Source organism: Melospiza melodia, chromosome 6, assembly GCF_035770615.1.
Source record: "Melospiza melodia melodia isolate bMelMel2 chromosome 6, bMelMel2.pri, whole genome shotgun sequence".
Classification (NCBI taxonomy): Eukaryota; Metazoa; Chordata; class Aves; order Passeriformes; family Passerellidae; genus Melospiza; species Melospiza melodia.
In genome coordinates, this window is record NC_086199.1 from 47,134,000 (window position 1) to 47,147,005 (window position 13,006).

The 13,006-nt window shown below is 38.9% G+C and overlaps 1 protein-coding gene across 1 annotated transcript in view; it reads right to left on the bottom strand.

The window, feature by feature from the left end:
* LGR4 (leucine rich repeat containing G protein-coupled receptor 4) overlaps positions 1-13,006 on the bottom strand; it is a 74,312-nt gene that overhangs the window by 19,340 nt on the left and 41,966 nt on the right. Inside the window, exons 3-4 of the mRNA XM_063160532.1 lie at positions 8,250-8,321; positions 6,708-6,779 (exon numbers count right to left, since the gene is read on the bottom strand). Coding sequence (XP_063016602.1) covers positions 6,708-6,779; positions 8,250-8,321 — 144 coding nt within the window. The remainder of the gene's footprint in view (positions 1-6,707; positions 6,780-8,249; positions 8,322-13,006) is intronic.

Sequence of the window (13,006 nt, forward strand, 5' to 3'; positions counted from 1 at the left end):
AGCCTAATATGCCATGGCTTTCCTTTCTCTTCCAAACAGTCAAAGCTTATCCACATGATACTGAATGCACACAGCAGGAACACTCCTATTTTGTGTGAAATGCACATAAAGCACTTAGTGAAACAACTGAAAAGCAAACCTAAAATATTTGACAACCTTCACAAAACATTAACAATTAAGGACCACAACTTTTCTTTAAAGGGCATATTCCCTAGCTCCAATAATTAACAAAGAACAAGCAATATTCTTTGCTTGGACTGGACTTTGTACAAAGACTGTCTTTTTCCATTATATTGTTAAAGATACAAGTATATTCTTCAAATTAGACCTTAATCTTTCTGAAGCTACTTCAATTCCAGCTTTCTTATAGACACTGGCTTGTGAGAGACCTTTACATTACAGTCTATAAATTAAGAGTTCAGTTGTGGAGCTGTCATCTTCACTTTCATTCCTCTCATGTTCCCTCCTCACACAAGCCCCAACTCCAGAAGAAGAAAAGAGCAGAAGGATGATAGAAACCTAAACATTCAGCAGCTCTTCCATCAGTATTTGATATATTGTTAAAAGAGGATAAAGCAGGCTCTTCAAACAACTGACTCTGCTTTAAGGAAACCAGAATTAGTAAGAATGCCTACCCCAATTCAAACGAATAGGAGTTCCAAACGTAACACACACATATAAGTGAAATTTTACACACAAATGTACACACACTGCTTAGGGCAACTGCCCTACAGCCTGCATCCCCCATAGGTAACACCTGGGAGGCCTCCAGGACCAGCCTCACCAGCTCTCATCCCTGACCACAGGCTCTTTCAGGCTTCAGTGACTAGGAAGCTTTAACAGCCTTGTACTAATAGCCTAATTAACAGCCTTGTACAGCAGGAGTTCACTACTGCTGATGTTAATAAAAGGCATATCACTCCCAGCTCTTGTGTTAAACCTCTTCTGCTCAATAGCAATCACTAAAGAACACTGCTCTTTACAGAGCTCCTTCAAAAACCACAAAGAAATCACTCCAATAGCAGTGGAGGAGGTTTTCAGTCGGGAAGCGGAGTGCTGATAAGGCTGGTACCTGGGAAATCCTGCTGCAGGGGGAGGCAGTGACCCATGTTAGCAGAGGCACTTCAGAACACCGAGAGTTTGCTCACTGCAGCAAGCAGTGGCTCTCTAGGCCACTGCGTGTTGAGAACATCAACACAAGGATTTGCTTGATTCAAAGACAAATTGACAGCAGCCCTCAGAAACTAGTGATACATGCTGAAGCTGTTTCCATCGCTGGTACTGATGGGCCAGTACATCTGTTTCTCCACATCTGTTCACATGGTACCAGTCAAAGGCCACAGTTTGCTGTAAAGTCCCCACAGAGGATTCAGCTAATTTTGCCTCCATGCCACTTAATTTTACCATCGCATTTAAATTTCTGATCATTCAATTTCTAAATAATTCCCTGATTTGATTTAAACTTAGCAATTTATTAAGCAAGCCCAGACAGTTAAAAAAAAAAAAAAAAAAAAAAAAAAAAACCTAGAATAATGCCAGAAATTCCTGAAGTTCACAAAAAAACGCACCCCACTTTCAAGAAAACCAGAACACCTTCTAAAGATAAAGATGGCATGGAAAAATAGGTGAAGTGTACAAAGCAGTATACTTAAAGATTTTTCAGCACAATCAGATAATGCTCAGAAGAGATCTTATACATTCTTAACTCTAAATATTCAAGGAACAAAAACATATACAGTGTAATTAAGTCTGTATTGGTTTTGCAGGTTAAAGAGAAAATGTGTCCATTTCTTCCATTCCCGTTCTGATTAATCCCATATTTTAACACAGACTAAATCTGAGGGCCAGTGCCCTTTAACCCCTCAGTAACAGCAAAGCAGGGAACTAGAAAACCTCTGAAGACAAAGCATTAAAAGGTGCTTAGCTGAAAAGACACCTGCCATAGTAAGGGGTGCATGCTACATATAACACAGTTTAAAGCTTCTAAACTTCATCTAGTCCTTGCTGCTGATGAGCACCTTCCACAGCCTCACTACTGTCCCTACAGACATGTCCTGTCCTTCCAAACTATAATCCAGAATCACAGAATTATCAACTGGAGCACTAAAGCACTCTTTAAGAAGAAGATAGCAGAATTAGAACAGAACAATGTATTTTTTGATATAAGATTATATTTGCATTGTTGTCTCCAAGTTCAGGAATCTTCCCTTCTGACACATTTTGTGTTTATGGCTTATGTTACTGAAATTGTCAGCAACATGAACTATGGCTTAAAATCAGACAGTTTCATTACCAGCAGAATGTTTCTAAACTGACTTTTTAAATAAAGACAGATATTAACTTGATCTGTATAAGGAACCCTTCCTAAAATACAAAAAAGCTAGAAATTCAAGCCTGCAGCTGATACGTGCTATAACATATATTTTAAATATGTCTGAATTTATTTATAATGTTTTAAATTTATATTAATTTAAAGTCAGAGATACTGAAAATTACTTTGCAATCAGAAATATTTCAGTCAACTTTCTATTTTTAAATATGACTGAAATATGCCTCCATTCTCTGTCCCCATGCTTTAGCCATACATTTTACCTGGCAAAACATGATTCTGCTGTCATTTCTTTCAGTTCTACATTAGGAGTCCAGTGTTTCCCACGTGGGCTGAGATGATTCCCATTCCCAGAAAACATTATCCCATGCCAGTTCAGCACATTCATGCCTCCTGCCTTATCCTGCCTCAAGGCTGCTCCAGTCTCCTAAGACAGGGAAGCAGACTGAAGAACTGGTTATGGTCCTGCTGAACAGATCAGGCTGTTGAGGGAGTCAGCAGCGCCAGCAGGGAGTGCAGAAATGCCTACTGACCACAGGCATGGAGACACTCACCATGCAGCTCAGGTGAGCACCCACCCAGCAGGAGGGGCAGGAGCTATCAAAGCCCAGTATCGCTCTGGCAGGATCCCAAATCCCACAGTCTGCCAATCTGGCAGAACTGCTAAGCTGCAATGCTGTGAACTGCTCCAGTATTCCCTGCATGTGGACAAGTGTGCACATGTGCTGGGACTACAATTACAGTAAATCATACCTAATACATCAGCAAATATTGACAGGCTTGCAGAAGACTCCTGGGTTTGATGGCAAACGCATGGTGGCAATTAGGTTTGTGGGTTTTTTATACAAGTGGAATAAAGCTTTCCTTTGTAAAGCATCTGAAAGTCTTTGTTTAAATATTGTCATTCCAATATTTGTTACACACTGGGGACAGCACCAGAATATTCCTACTAGCCCTATGTAGCTGGGTTTCTGGGGTCAGTCAGAGCAGCCCTAAAGATTGCTGCAGCTCACATTCCCATTTTACAAATCCCCAGATTCTGGGTCAAAGTTCAGAATAAATACAAAATAAATCATCACAGTCAAATATGCCAAGGCACTTAGAGAAGAGACTTTCCTCAATGGCTTCCTGGTGGTTCCCAGGAAGCAGCTCCAAAACTGTGCTGCTGCACCTCCTGCTCTCTGTGTGACCCTGGGAGTGCCCACAAACCTCCCCAACACCACGTGCAGACCTAAAACACAAAGTACTGCATGGCCTCACAGTAACAACAACATGCTGTTGATGCTTTGCAGTAACCAAAATGCACCAAGACTGTTGTTTACATTTGTGAAGCTCTTTGTCAGGTTGTTGTGCTACTGAGAGAGGCACAAGCTGGACAAACAGTGGCTTCTCCCTCGAGCTGTCCCACAGCCACACCTATCACAGCACCCTGCAGTGTGAGCACACATCCTGCCAGATAAACTTTTCTGGGGTGCTACATAGCAAGCTGCCACTCAGTACAGCTCCTTAGTTTTGCTAAATTTCACCTTTGTATAAAGAACCCTACTCAGTACTTCTTAATTTTGCTAAATTTCACCTCCATATAAAGAGCCCTATTCTAACTCTCTTTTGGAGGCCAGAGCTGGGAAAAAAATATTCAATGCAAACAGAAAATAAAGAGTTGCCATTCAGTATTCTGAACCAGGCTGGCTACTCACCAGCTGTAATATAAACACTACAGACCATGAAGCCCCTATAACCATCTTCTTTATTTCCACCCAGGTATGTTTACTGAGTCTGTTAATACACACCACATTGTGGCAGCTGCCTTCCTATGAAGCTAAAAAATGGAGCACATGAAGACAGAAAACACTTGTAAAGTTGTTTAAAATGAAATTATTATCAATATACTTTAAAGTTTTGAGGAAGTAATTTGTGCCTTCACCAAGGAAAAAAATACCCCTGAACCATACTTCAGAGCAAACTGGGAAACTGCCAAAAGAGAGGCAGTTCAGTGATGTTTAAACTTGCAGGTTTGGGATGCAGATCATACAGAAGAGTAGAAGCAGGTTTTTCTAACATATTCTGCAATGAATTATTTGTTTTAAAAGAAGCTTGCAGCAACTTGGGAGTTTTGAATTAACAAAAATTCTTTAGGGAGGGGAATAAATCACTTTTTTCCTTTTTCTTTATACAATAAAGCAGGATGTTGACACTTATGTTTCCATGTTCAGACACAAAATTCAGAGGATCACTCTTATATTCCTTTGCCAGAAGGTGCTATCTGCATTACTAGGGGATATGCATAATCAGTGTAATTATGCATGAATAATGCTAACAAAGTTTTCCTGAAATTGATTAAAATCACAGAAATGCATTCTGGTGAAGTAAACAAATTGCATAAAAAAATACTTTTGATCTCTCACTACACCTGTCTCAAAACCCAATTTATTCTCAAATTCCTGCCCATTTCTAACAAATTACAAACAAAAGGCTGAGTCACATCAGTAGATGGAAAAAAAAAGACCAAGATAAAATCCCCCTGAGCTTCAGATGAGCTTGGTTGGTTAGAGCATGGTGCTGATAGCACCAAGGTCATGGCTCCAACCCCTGTGTAACTCATTTATTCCTTAATTCAATTCCCTGAGAGCTGGATGCAGTGATCCTTCCAGCTCACAACTGTCTGAGACTCTGACACCAGTGACTTCCAGGCTGGACTTGCCCACCTTATTTCCAACTAGTTATCTGGAAATCTCAATTTGCTTTTCCTCAGAAAAAGAAGTAACAAGCAGCTTGTTACTACTTACTAACGTCATTTCCTCCTTTTTCACCATCCTAAAAATGATATATTTTATAATTTGCTCTTGAACAATGAAGCTCCTAGAAAGGGAACACTCTCCACATTTTAAACTGTTACTCTTGTATCTTAATTGTAAGGATGTTTGGTCAAGTGATTATAATGATTACATTATGCAAGCCTACATAATCATCATTTTTTTCAAAATGAAAACATTTGCCTTTTTAAAAATAACTCTAACACAGTCATCTTGTCAAAAATATTAAAAAACATATGATTTTAAAAAATATATAATGACTTAATTTGTACATTCATTCTTTTTTCTCTTAAATTTTGTTCCTTCCCTTTTGCACATAAAAATATCATCTCCAGCAACTGGAGATTTAAAATTTTAAACTTTAATTAGAGAACAAACATTACTGTATATGTGTATAGAAAAAAAAATGTTTGCTGAAAATGAAACGGATGATAGACAAACATTTTTACTAAAGCAGTTTCTCTTTTTGGCATCAAAGAAATGCTGGAAGCCAAGAAGTTGTTTTTGTTTTGTTTAAAATTATTATTAAAGGTTTATTCTCATCATGCAATTTGAAGGGCTTTTATTACAATGCATAGTGTTTGCACCAAGATCAAGGTTTTTCTCTTCCATGCACACACTAAAACAAGAGTCAAATGTGGACACTGTATTCCCTCCTTACTGGAATGTCCAAGCAGCTGCAACAAGAAGGGCTAAGATCCAAGACTAGGGAATGCAAAAATGCACCTTTGCTGAAGCTGTGCAATAGTTTGCATATCTATTTTGAAAAACTATTTTTTTTTTTTTTCCAAAAATGCATCATCTGAAAGAAACAGGGTCTTGGGCCAGAAACCTGAACTTTGGCACAAAGAGAATAGATAATTTACACTCCCTCTCCCCCTCCCTCTCTCTCTGGAGGTAAGTGGGAAGAAGGAAATATTTTGCAGCCCCTCCCACCTCCTCCTCCTCACAGTGATAGGTATCTACCACCTAGAGAGCTCTAACTAACTATTAAGGTCTGATTAAGATGCTTTATAAAACATAATAAGCCATGAGATAGGATAAGCACGTACGAAATACCTCATGTGCAACTGGCAATCAGGGCTGAGGTATTCATAACTGTCTGTGAGATTTCAACACCTTTCTGTAAAACCAATACTCTGCATGTCTCAAGTCATACTTCCTCCCAGAAATCCCTTTTCTTGCTCTGGATACAACAGGCTTGGGCATTATTCATTTTTGCCCAACATTTAAGAATTGCTCAAATAGCTTGGGATGTGCAAGAGGGTTTAGAGTTTAACTACACCACTGCTGCATTCACACAGCAATCTTGTACCGGGTGTTGGAGTTTTGAAAGAGTTTTGCATTTGGGTCACTCCACCAAAGATGACAAATAAAATTCCTCATGAATTTTAATTGTGAAACTTTGTTCCAGCTGCAATTGCACTTTCAGAAACCCCATGTACATTATGACACATACATTATTATAGTTCATAACTCTACAGAATGAAGCAAAGGTGACAAGAGTGACTGAAAGTGGAACTTGGAGAGCAAGCCCAAACCAAAAGCAAAGTAAGGCAACTTACAAGGACTGCAAGCCACTCAATCCTCTGATGGCCTCGTTAGGTACCGTCTTCAGCTGATTATTCTGGAGGGTTCTGTAAAAATCCACTATGTTAATAAAGTAGAACTGGACAATCATCTTTATCAAAGCTATAGGTAACAGGAAAGGCCATATTCCTGCTATGGTCTCCCAGATTTCTCGTGTATGTCAATGCATGCAGAATTCCCAAGACCAGATGCCCCAAAGGCAACAATGAAACAATGTTCTATTTCAGTTTTATTTACAACTCATTCACTAAGTGCATTAATTTGCAGAGAACAAGCTGACACAATATGCTGAAATTCCCTTGGGAACTCACTGAAGAGGTTAAACAACAACACTAGGGCAAATTTGCTACAAGAGATGATATGTTATTGTTTTCTTGTGGAATCATCTTCCACATGCTAGAAAACACACAAACCTGTAATTTTTCCTGAAGTTGCATCAATACACAATGTATCAACAAACTAATTTATGAAGTGTGGTCACAACAGAGCATCCCTGGGCCAAGGTGAATTAAGCTATACTGTTGTGGGTTTCTTCAAAATTCTCTTACAGGACAATGTATGTCATGTGAGTTCTTTTATAAAGAGAATGTAAATGACCTTATAAAATCTTACTCAGTTTTGGTGCATACTGGGGTAAAAATTCACGTCACAGCTTTTAATTAAGAGACACGTCCCACGTTTTTCCAAGAACTGCCAGAATTTCAGGCACCTCCAGTGTTAATATTGCAATGGGTATGTCTTCAAGAGTTTTGACACTTTTCATTCAATTTACAGCATATTGTATTAAATAGTATTGCAAATGGGCAGCTCCCTAATCTGTACTCTAGAAATAGTGTCTATGGTTTTCTTCTTTAAAACCTCAAGGTCTGCTAATTTTTTAAAATTTCTTTAATTAACCACCTATTACCCTGCCAGCACCTGGAAGTCTTTACATAATCAGAAATGCTGTAGTTTTCAAACTGAGTTTTTTAAAACCTTAAAACAACAGGAAGCTTTTTTTTTATCCTTAGCTATGGAAAAACAACTGCCATGAAAATTCTTATTTCTGAAGGAAAAATAAAAGGTTTTTTTTAATAGAAAGCCATTTTCACCTAGAGAAGCATCAAGCTATGGCAATTTTTTCTATTGCCAGTAGGAAACAATCAGTGTATTAAACCTCTAAGTATAGTACCACCTGATAATGTCAGGTACCTGACAGAATATGCTGAAGGTGTGGGGAACAACAAAAGCTTACATGCCCTTTTCAGGATATTTCCTCTGATTCTTCTGCTACAAGATATACTTCAGAAACAAATAAGTGTTCTAATAAAATACAGTAATTCTAATTTAGTCAAGTTCATCACTGTCATCTTGACCACATGCAGCAAGCTTTGTAAAGAAAAAAGTAGAAAGTAGGAGAGCTCTACTTTAGGAGGACAGAGGGCAAAAAAATTTCCTCCAGCCCACCAGTAAACAGTCTGGCTATGCACTAAGAAAGCATAGATCAAGCTATGAAGCTCTAAAACCCAATTACTTACAGAACTTTGAGTTCTTTCAACCCAGACAAGGCCTTTGGATGGATAAAAGTAAGGTCATTGCCAGCCAGTCTCCTGGAAAAAAATTGCAATAATAATTTCAGTCACAAAATCCAGTACTTCTACAGCCATCTAACAAGGAAAATCACTGCAATATCAAATCTTGAAAGCAATTATGCATTTTGCATTCACTTATACTACATTCACAATCTTCCAAGTTTGTAACAGTTCTTTTACTTACAGCACGTTTTTAAAAATGAGGATGCATTACTCAGCCTTGTGGATATTCTTTTGCAAAGGTGCTAGAAAAAGCACACCTTGGAATGATGAAGAACCTTCTTATGGTGCTAGGTTTGAAAGTGCATTTACCAACACAGTCCTCTGGCTTTCAGCATTGCTCCACTGAAACAGGCTCTGGTTCCCAGGTATTTTTAATCTATACAACAGTTTCTAAAGACAGTATGAACTTAAGTAAAAACAGATGTTAGATGCTACAGTAAAGCAGCACAAGCCTCTATGAAAATCCCAAATACGAAAACAATATTCACAAGCAAGTGGTATGTTCACCCAGTGCTGACATTTGACAGGACACCTGTTGATATACCAAGACATAATACTGGCAATATTTTATCTTTTTGGTCAGCTATTTGGAGCAACTTTTGAAGAAAGGAAACTCTTTTTGGGCAGGGAGAAATGGAATAGGATTCTCTCTCAAAATGTGGCTGGTTTCAAATTTGGACTGCTAGACATTAACACAGAGTAAATTATGAAGATCAATGTGATATTAAAAGTAATCAAGATGGGAGATGCTGCAAAATACAAAGCAGGAAAGCAGAAGCAGCAGCCAAAACAGCTGCTCCCAAACAGCTCTTTCCCCCTTCCCCCACTCCTTTTCTTTCTCCAACCTTTTACTTCTCCTTTGCCCAGCAGATCCAGCCTTGGTTGAGCTGCTAATAGCAGTATCTCATCAAGGGTAAAGACAATAATGCAAAACACCTGGTGATCCATAACTGACAAAAGATGCAAAAGTTTCAGCCAAAGTATTTGGTTTTAGACTTGGGTTTCATATCCCAGTTAAGCAAAAGCAACATTGGACAAGGTTGTGCAATGAAATCACCCATGGAAATACTATGTACAATCCAATAAGTGTTAATAATTAAAAAACAATCAACGTGCTTTTACAAAGGTTACAGAATATCAAAACCCATCCCTGCTGTTACAAGGCACTGTGAAGCAAGCCAGACACAGCAAAGGGAAAACATTATTTCAAAGAGGCAAACAAAGGAAGTAACAAGAGCAACACCTAAAGGATCAGCCTGCCAGAACATAGCAATGTTATTACATTTTTATCTCCTTCTCTAACTACATAAAAGAGATTACCAAAGCCCTTAATGCTTACATAAATCTGCTTGCAACAGAATTAGTGACTTAATAAAATGGTGCCTGATAGAGAGGATGCTAGTTATCTTTACTAAATCCATTTATCAAATGCAGATGGTGATATTTATAAACCAAGGGAGAAGAGGACAAGAATACCTTCATGAACAAGAAGGTCACAGCAGAAGATCCTACTTGTTCTTAGAAAACTGTTACTCTTGCTTGTTAAGGTGGATTTTGGGTTCTAGTCTTGGTATTTTCACACACTCCCCAACTGTTGCTGTTCTGACATCACTACAAATATGTTTAAAAAACCCCCACATCTGCTGACTGCTGAAAAATGTTCGCCTGCATGCTTGAGTATAATCAAACAGCTCTGAAACTAGAAGGAAAATAAGAAGAACCTATGTATGCTTATTTTTGAAATCTCCTGTCTGCAAGCAAATTTCAGAGCTGGGACATGATTTTTCAAATACTTTGAATTTTTAACATTAATGGAAGTTTCCAGATGGCAACTAAACAGTTCCCTAAAAATCATTTTATTGTCAGTAGCTGTCCAAATCCACTTGATTAACTTTATCTGGGGGGATGTGGAGGGAAGTTTGCAGTATTTCATGTCTTTCCTTCTAATAATTGATTTACAGGTTCACCGTAAACAGAAAGAAGTACTGATGAAACATGCTGGGTCTCTACAGCAGAGCCAGTAATCTGCAAAACACGGTTCTGTTAAAATGTGTTTGAAACAGCATAACGCAAACCCTTAAATCAAACAAAATTCAACTGAGGCTGTTGCACCTCATCATTTTGCATGCAAACACTACTATGATTACACATTACACAACTCAAGGAGTGGCCGCCCTGGTAAATGTGTCAGGCAGCTCTGGCTGCAGCTCTGCCAAGGCTCCCCATTAATCTGCACTGTGTGAGGCTTCTCAGGCATCTGCTCCCTCTCCCAGAGAGACTGGGGCTTGTTACTTTAGCTTTAAAAAAGCTGAACTAAATACAGCTGAACAGTCTCCCTGAACCCGAATGGCACCAACAACAACCTAGAGAGCACTGGAAACAAATGACAGCTGAGCCAGAGCCAGACTGGTGTGACTTCAAATAGCAGGACACTGCTTTCCTCAAGGCAGCTCCTGCTTCTTCAGCCTTTTTCCAACCAACCGAAAAACCCCAAACTTTGTGATCAATTACATTTCCATTTCTCCACTATCTGGCAGTGTTCCAGGGTTTACTCATCAGTTTGCCAAACACACGTTTATCATTCACATCCTAGCCTTGGGGAGCTGCTCATGAGGAAGTTTCAAGTGCAGCTCCCAAGCAGGCAAAGATCAGTATATCACACATTGCTCTCAACACATTTTCCCTGCAGCAGCTGGAAGGATGGAAATGTTTTTCTTTACACAACCAGGTTCATTTTAAAGAGAGAACTGAAAAATAAATAGCATACAGTATAGCACACGTACAGCATTATAAATTATCATTGAAATCATCCAGTCAGGTTTTCCATGTTACCTTCTTTCAGCAAGTCTTAAAAATATTTATTATTAAATAATTTAAAAGCATCTCTGTTTCTCTCTCTCACACACACATCTCTAAATGGGCTAAGGGAAATCACAGTTTTACCAAGGCCAAAACTCTAGCACAACAGAAAAAACACAACTTTCATCTCCTTGCAGCAAGGCTCACTAGAGCCCTGGAAGTTGCTGCTCTATGGTGGGACAATTTCAATTGTCGCAAAGCAGCACCTTAAGGCAGCCCCACATTTACACTATCATGGGCTGAGTTTCTATCCTTCCCCTCATTCTGAGTGGAAATGGTTACAGATATCTAGTCTGAAATCCACCTGTTGCCACTGAACCACGGTATATCACCATTAATTAGAGCTCTTTCTCCAAAAGGCAGCGGGCTGCAAAACAGATTCACCCATAAAGACAGTAAAAAATTGAATTAAACAGACAAGTGTAAAGTGCCCTGCCATGCTATAAGGCCACAAAACCCTTTGCTATCTCTTACTTCTCAAGGGACAGAGCAGCAGGCATCATCTGAAGTATAAATGTGTATCACACTGACCATGAGTTTCTCTACTAACTCTATCCTGGCTCCCCTTGTTTGGAGACTCTGCCAAGGACTGCTGTTATTATCATCATCATCATTACTATTATTATTATTACTATATTATTATTATTATTACTACTACTACTACTATTATTTCTAGCTGGAATTAGTGTATCTGAGTTAAACCTTGGAGGTTTCTCCAGTGGAGTCCCAGACATAATGCATGGCCACAGTAGGGATCTTTCTCGTAACTGCTTAGCATTGCATGTTGTAGTCCTCTATTTTTACTTTAAAAATAAAAATTGAGTGTTTTAATGGTAAGTTTCAACAAATTCAAACTTACAAATTCAATTTCAGCATAGCAGGATAACGGAATAGGACACACAAAGAACAAAGCCTGTCATACAGAGGCAAGCAATATCCTTTAATCATTATTTTAGTGACCCAGTAAATCATCTCCAGATGTGGAGAACACCTTATTATTACAGATATCAGGGTGATGCAATGTAGCTGAAGACTAGACTTCCATGGTGTCTCATTCCCAGAGTACACACCAAGCCTAGGTCCTTGCACTGAGCTGCAGCTAATACGGTTTTCTCTCCTTTGGGAAATTAAATTTTTTGCAATTATGAGTCTGGCAACCCAGCTGCATGTTAACCAAGCCAAGTTAATCACTGGTGTGGCTCCAAAAGTCAGGGAGGGTGTTCCAAAGATACATTTTTGCCTGTAACAATTAAAAGCATCACTCTTGTTATGACAGGACACAATAAAACCTCTTGGAAACCTCTGTCCTTGTCCTGCATCCCAGATGGTAGTGAACCCTAGGATACTTGAGCAAAGAGTTTCATCTCCTTCCATCCCTCTGAATGTCTTATGCTCATACAGTAAATGTTTCTGATGTGGACTTTGGGTTGGTTTTTCTTTTCCTCTTGGTAGTATGCTCCTAACCTTTTGCCTCTCTTGGCTCTGAGAAAAATATAATGGTTACACAGAACAAATTCAAAGAGCGTCAGAGACTGCAGCCCTGACATGTCATAATAAAACACCTGATTTATTATTTTTACTTCTACATTAGCTGATTTGTGGTAAGAGCCAAGACTCCTAGTTCAAGGTTTAGTCAAGCCTGAGCCTCCCATACCCATCACTGTTCCTCTGCCTGGCCAACATTTAGTTTTAGCTATCCAACTTTTACCTTCCTATTTTCATCCTATTGGAAAACACTGCACTGCTTCTCCACCCGTACTTTCACAAACTCTACTTTTTGTGCTGTTTTACATTGAACTATTCTGTTATCTTTACATGCCTTCCACTTTTTCTGGGTTCTC